The 7317-nt window shown below is 40.1% G+C and overlaps 2 protein-coding genes across 2 annotated transcripts in view; both read right to left on the bottom strand.

Moving 5' to 3' along the window:
* Positions 1–7317, bottom strand: part of LOC103374105 (USP6 N-terminal-like protein) — a 62776-nt gene that overhangs the window by 46230 nt on the left and 9229 nt on the right. The window lies entirely within an intron of this gene.
* LOC103374107 (coiled-coil domain-containing protein 42A-like) lies at positions 982–6379 on the bottom strand. Its single transcript, XM_008304141.1, has 6 exons — positions 6284–6379; positions 4732–4812; positions 4458–4649; positions 1566–1787; positions 1326–1484; positions 982–1246 (listed from the first exon to the last, which is right to left on the bottom strand). Exons 1-6 carry the CDS (start codon positions 6377–6379, stop codon positions 1172–1174), a joined length of 825 nt encoding a protein of 274 aa, XP_008302363.1. The 3' UTR covers positions 982–1171.

The following is a 7317-nucleotide window of genomic DNA, read 5'->3' on the forward strand; positions in this document are numbered from 1 at the left end:
TCCAACTCTGCTGAAGCTGAAGGTCACGTCTGCCCCCAACACCAGACGTCGCTGCACCCACTCCAGAATCCATGTCCAAGTAAACTGCAAGTATTGAGCTTTTATTTACGAAACGGGTGCTTCAAAATTACAATTGGCCTTCAAACAAACGTTCCAAATTGAACGATTTATCTGCTGCTTTCGGTGAAAGGCTTTTCAAGTCTCCAGGTCACACTTCTGCTCCACGTTTGGTTTCTCACTGTCAGATTCTCACTCAGCATTTTCATCATTGTTTGTATTTTATGTTTATTTGTTGGTTTTGGTTAGTAATAAATGTTTTGTGCGTATACAGTTGTTTCTTGCATTTCCTATAGCTTACTTTCAATCACTTTTTGTATCCAATTTTTATAGTCACCTGTGCTCTAAGTTAATTCCCTGACATTATAAACCACTGTTGACTGATCACTAAGAGTAAACAGTTTATTAGAATTCTTGTGCTGACGTGGAGATTATTTCGCTGGATGTGTAATTTAAAGGTTGGTTTTGATAGTTTAATTAATGCAATAATTTCCTTATTGTGGAGATAAGTCTACTTTATTTCCCCCCCACAATGCATTGAAATTGTCTTTATTTAGACTAAGAAAAATATCCAGTTAATTTGCAGAACAGCCAAATAAGACCCCAAACAAAAGATCTCAGGTGTCAAGAAAGTCAAAGAAGAAACTACATTTTGTCTTCAAGGAACCAAAAATTGTTCATAAGTGTGTTAACTTGTCCAAAATGACTTGAAATTTGTCTGAAGGTACTCAAAATTGTGTCTGAGATGAATTACGATGACTTCAACTTGTCTCAAATGGCAAGAATTTGTCCAACATGACTCGGTATTGGTTCAAATTCAGTAATTGTCCATAATGGCATGAAGAGATTTCCTTGTCAAATAGCTGGACATTTGTGTAATATAACTCATTTAGTGTAAAATGAATCATAAACTTAACTGATCAAGCAACTTCGGTGGATAAAAAAGCATAAAAATCTCAATGCATTGGAAAAGTCTTTATTTAGACTAAAATATATATCCAGTTTATAGCCAACAAGACACCAAACAAAACTCAGGTGTCAAGAAGCACAAAGGAGGAGCTTGGCGATAACATTGATAACGGTAAAAAGGTAAATAATTAAACATTATGGACAATTAAAGCAAAGCATTACGGACGGAGGCCTGATATCGCTTCAGGATGTCCCTGCCGTCCTTGAAGACCATTCTGATCTGAGGAGGAAACAACAGGAAGCAGTGTGTCATCACTTCCTGTCTGTTCGTGTGTCTGCTGCTGTTTGAGGAAACCCACCTGATCCATCTGCTCCTTGATGTCCAGCATGTCCATGCCGTCCTCTCCTCTAACCGTCCCACCCGTCTTCTGGTGCATGTTCAGCGTGGCCATCCTAACTTGTACATTCCGCAGCATTTTCTTCGCCGCCGTTTCCTCGATGTGGTTCCACTTTCTGTACTGTGTGGAGACAACCGTTCAGAGGGAAGATGCCAGTCTGAGCTTTAACCCAGAATGTGATTTTGTCTCAGCCATGATTACCCAGATGGTGACTTTGGAGCGATTTCTGTCAAGCTCGGCCTGCAGCTGGGACAGCTCGTTGTTGACCTGCAGCTGCCATAGTTGGTGCTGCTCCTCCAGTTCCTGCAGAGTTTTCCTCTGCTGACTCTGCTTCTCCTGCTCCATCATTTCCTTTTGATAGAGCTTCTCTCTGAAGTGGAGGAGCTTCTCAAAGGTAGCTGCAAGCTCTACGGAGTCCTTAAACTGTAATACACAATCACAGACATTTTTGGCAAGTTTCATGTCCAGGACTGCAGTGTTAGCCCACACATACCGCAAAAACAGAACTATGTACAGTTTTGGGTTAAAAAAAACAAACGAAAAAACGCTACAGCTGTGACTTGTTTGTTAGAAAGAACTGTTTTTATGAAATCAACCACTAAAACTCTAAGTGCTTGGACAGAAAATAGTATTTTGGGTGGAATAAACCTTTAAAACCACAAGTCATTCATTAGATAAGTCAAATTTGGAGGGAATAAACCGATAAATGTGAAAACACTTGGACATTAAGTGGTATTTTAACGGAAAAATATAAGTGCTTGTACAGAAGGTAGTTGTTTGAACGGGCTAGATCAGGGGTTCTCAACTGGTCTCACCCTGGGACCCACATTTTCCCATGGTCATTAAGTCGCGACCCACTTTTTTTTTAGAATTCAACATTCAATATATTTTCCTGTGCAACATGCATTTCAGAGCATATAACCATGTATAGTAACTGGACCATGACAACTACATGTACAAAAGTGAATAATATAAATATCAAAACTACTCGAAAATAAAGTTTTGGCCAAATCAGGTCAGTTGTTGAAGTTAATGAGACAGCTGGGCATGTGCTCTACTCCTGATTAGAGTTTCAGAGTCTGGGGTGATGGTAGACAGAGCTGCTCTCAGATCATGTTCAGTGTCCAACCTGTTCCTCTGCTGTGACCTGAGCTGGACCAAGGCAGAGAAGACACTGTCACACCAACAGGTTGAGCTGAATGGTAAGATTGTTTTAACTGCAGGAGTGGCGAGAGATGGATACTCAGCCATCACATTGCTGCACCAGAAGTGGGAAAGGCTTACCTCCCCACATCTCTTTCTCAGCGTCTGATCACATGACAGCTCCAGCAGCTGATGCTCTCGTGCAGCCACATTTCGTTGTCAAACAGTTCTGCATCCAGGGAGCTAGTCTCAGAGAGGAATGTGGCCATTTCTGATTTAAGTTCGTAAAAGCGTGACAACATCTTGCCCCCTTGATAGCCAGCGGACTTCTGGGTGCGCGCAGGCTGGATGTGGCATATTTCCGCTTTGCCATATGGCAGGGGTGTCCAATCCTGGTCCTCGAGGGCCACAGTCCTGCATGTTTTAGATCAGGGGTGTCCAATCCTGGTCCTCGAGGGCCACAGTCCTGCATGTTTTAGATGTTTCCCTCTTCCAATGCAGCTGATTCAGATGATCAGGATTGTTATCAGGCTTCTGCAGAGCTTGAAGATGAGCTGATCATTTGAATCAGGTGTGTTGGAAGAGAGAAACATCTAAAGCATGCAGGACTGTGGCCCTCGAGGACCAGGATTGGACACCCCTGCCATGTTGCATTCCAACATCAACACAAACTTAAAATGAACGTCAAACAAACTATGGTTACCGTGCCTGTCAAAATAGAAGTTTTTTCAAAATAAAAAATAAGTCCAACCTGAGACGCACATTATATATTATTTAATTGTGACCACCCAGAACAGGTCCGCGACCCACTTTTGGGTCACGAGCCACCAGTTGAGAACCCCTGGGCTAGACCATTAAAAGTCTAAGTCACTCATTAGAAATGTACTATTTGGGTGGAATAAACCTTTAAGTGTAAAAGTATATGGACATTAAGTAGTATTTTGAATAAAACTATACTAATACACCATTAAAATTACAAGTACTTGTACAGAAGGTAGTTGTTTGAATGGAATAAATCATTAAAACCACAAGTCATTCATTAAAAATGTACTATTTGAGTGAAATAAACCTTTAAATAAGACAGGACTTGGACAGATAAATAAAATAAAGTCAGACGGTGTCCTAATGAATGTTACTTGCCAGAGGCCTGGTTGTGTGTACGTTCTGTCTCTCCTTCCCCCTCCTTTCTGTCTCATTACCAGGTGCTAATGACCTGAGTGGATCCACCTGGAAAGCTGACGTCCACCTGTCGAGCTGGCCAATCAGATGTGGTGTGTTGCAGCATAAAAACCAGGCCCAGTGTCAGATCAGGGGAGCTGCTGTTGTGACTGTGTGGTGCTTTGTCTGAGAGACTTGTTTTGCTTACTAGAAATGTGGATGTATGTTTCTGTGGTGGTGAGGTTGGGATGTTGGGTACCCGAACACTTTTCAGCATGTGGACATTTTTGTTCTACACATTAGGATTACTGGTGGGTGCCACCTATGTATTTATTGCAAAGCTTGGTTTGTAGAAAAGTTAGTTGGGTCTTTTGTTTGGGTTTGCTTTAAGAAGAGTTCGTCAGGCCTTGGTTTGTTTTCTTATTTTCACCTTGTCCCATTCCTCCACCTCTTTTTGTGAACTTTTTTTTTTTGTTGGAGCACTGTTGAAATAAAACTCAAATATTTGTTTGCACCTCACAATGACTCCCGCGTTTCTTTTGGTTGGCGTGTTGCTTTCCTCTTAAAAGGGGACGTAACAATGAAACTTTTGGACACGTTGCAACTGCAAATTAACAACTTCCAGGAGTCAAAATGAGCTCTGGACTCACATTTTTTAAATTTACAGTAGTTGTTTCAGTAAGATTTTCAAAGAAAAGACGGTTTAGTGAATGGATGAGTGTTGTTTTATGATAAACAAATGTAAATTCAGGTGCACTTCTTGTCACATAAATTAAGAAAAACTCATAGAACCTTGGTATATTTGACCGGCTGCTCCATAAAGTCCTGGTACACCGAGTATCTGTCCACCAGATGCTGCATCTCCTGCTTCTTCTCAGTCAGCTGAGCAGGTTCCTCCTTCAGCTTCTCAAGCGGAGCCTTTTCCTGAAGCATCTCTGTCGTCACCTTCTCTGCTTTCTCCACATGTTGTTTAGCTTCTTTGCACTGGAAGGAAACAGTCGTATGTTGCTCCACTCCCAACACTTAAATCATGTGCCACGTGTTTTTTTTTGGGTTTTTTTTGTACCTTCAGTCGTATCTCTTCAGAGAAGTGTGAGTTGTGCACGTTCTCAATTTCCTCATGCAGCTCCTGCAAACTCTCCAGTTGCTACGCAAAAACCACAAACAAAAAACAGGAAAAAGCTTAATTAGCGAGGGCTCTTTTCGATGTGATGTGAGCATTCGGCAGCGATTGAATGCAACTGAGTGCATTTATCTGGATTTTGCTAATAAAATCAAAATGTTCCAGACCACTGCTGCTGCAGATAAAAAATCTACCTGATGGGGTTCAAGCAGATTGTTGGAAACACTGTGATCATCTACGTACACATGTTGCCAACATATATCGTAATTTTTACGCTTAAATGTTAGGTAATACAGCTGTAATTGAAGGCGATACGAATGCCACACGGTGCTAAGCATGAATACTTGTTCCACTGTTGTTCAGGCAGAAGGTTGAGCTCGTTTCAGACCTGGATTTGTAACTTTGCTGCTCATCAGTCTGTTAAAGTGACACTCGTGTGGATCCTGCTGCTCGCTGATGCTGCAGGTACTTAATGCACTTTCTGCACCGATACTCTTTCAACCGAGAGGCTCAATACACAACTTGTGGCCACAGTCACACCTTTCAACTTTCTCAGTCTGGAGAAATCAGAAATAAACTGAAGTATCAGTTATCTGGGCACTTTGATCAGCTGCTATTAGTTTAGATTTAGTCTGTTGTTACATTATTATACGTTATACATCACTTCTTGTGGGAATGACAAATAAAGAGTTAATTTGCAAAAAACAGATGACGACATTTTTGTAGATTTTCAGAAAACTTATGTTTTTGTTTGCTAGAGATAACGACATGACAAAAATAGGGATAACTTAAGCTTGATATTGTCTCAGGAGGTAGGCGATGGAAAAGTGGGTTTTCTGAAGGTTTGTGAAGATGGATCTGTTTTTGCAAATGAACTCTTTAAATGTCTCTTGGTCTCTCCGTCGTTGTGCCAGAAACTGATGGCGATTCATGTGGACGCTGTTTTGTGCAGTTTTGTATAAATATACCTGAATCAAGCAGTCTCAAATATACGTCATTTTATTTCTGTGGTCATGGCAAAAGTGTGAAACTTTAGCGTTTTAACAGTTCATAGTGTAGTCAGGTTTTAGATTTGAGATGTATTAGAGGCAGTACTACTTCCAATGTTGAGGATACGGTGTGTAGTGTGATTTTTAGTGTGTAATTAACACGATTTCTGGATGCCTTTTATTAATAAATATGCAATTATCCTATAAACTATGATCTCTAAAAATGCAACCTCAGGAAGAAAGCAGTCGTTTCAGGCACAATGTTGGCTCTGCATTCACAATTTGGCAAAACTGCTGCACATATGAGTTAAGTAGTTTCTTTAAAGATACTTCAGTAGGGTAAAAACAACTGGATTGGTTCCAGGAAACAAACTGATACCTGCTCTAACAGACGGATCACTTTATGGCATAACAGCTGAGTGAAGCCGTTGAGTAATGTGTGTCTGACGGACAGAATGCAGTAACTTTAACAGATTGATGCTTCGTATCCTAAAATCATTCACTACCTCCTTCTTCTTTTTGACCTCTTCCAACTGTTTTTGTCTCTGAATCAGCCTAAAGCACACCCTGTTCCTCCTGTCCTGAAATTCATCCTCCGACATCCTGTTGAAACACACCCAGAGCAGCAAGTTATTAACCGTCGGCGTTAGTTTTCTTGACTTGACTCACTCCGAAAGCGTCTCCTCACCTGGTAAACCTCCTGCTCTCCGTTGTCTTCCAAGATTTTCAACGGAAAAGCAAACTTCCCGTTTCACTGATGTTTCTCTTCGGTTAATGTCACTTTTCAAGACTTTTCTAACGACCTCCAGCTGATTCTCCTCATCTGTTTCTATGGCAACGCACCGCTAACTGTACAAAGTGGCTCAAAGAAAAACACATCCTCACCAACAACTGTCAAAATGTATTTTCATTTAATCTGTAAACGGAACAACTGAAAGATGTTGTGGAAAATATGTGTGATTTTCAATGCATTTTATTTTTTAAAATCGAACTTCAGTTTGATGTGGAACTGATTAAAAACATGATGAAGATTTATTACATGAATAAAAACGTGATTCTCACAAAAAAAAGAAGTCAATTAACCCATTATGGGCTGATGGAAAACTAAGTTTCAACTGTTTTGAACAAAAGATATGATTTAAAAACGTATCAGCTTTGAAAAATCTTTTGTTTTATGATGTGTCTTTTTGTTTGTTTTCTTACACAATAACCTTCAGCTAACTAGCAAACAGTGTTTTTCAGAGCAGGTTGTCCTATAGAGCTGTGGTTCCCAAAATGAGGGTCGAGACTGACAAGAACAAAAAAGCGAACCCAAATGCACGACTCCAAAAAACTCAAAAATGTTCTCAAACTGATTTATTTACAAAAGTATCAACAGAAATATTCAACAATAAAAAACCAAAACTCAAAACGTCACTCTAACGAGGAGAATAAAGAACCAAAAAAATCACTCAATGAGGAAAAACTTAATCTTTCTAAACAAAGTAACAACTCAAACACTTGACTAGGAAAGAGGCTGAATACAAAGTAGCAAACAAAA

This window comes from Stegastes partitus, unplaced genomic scaffold, assembly GCF_000690725.1.
Source record: "Stegastes partitus isolate 25-593 unplaced genomic scaffold, Stegastes_partitus-1.0.2 Scaffold2146, whole genome shotgun sequence".
Lineage (NCBI taxonomy): Eukaryota > Metazoa > Chordata > Actinopteri > Pomacentridae > Stegastes > Stegastes partitus.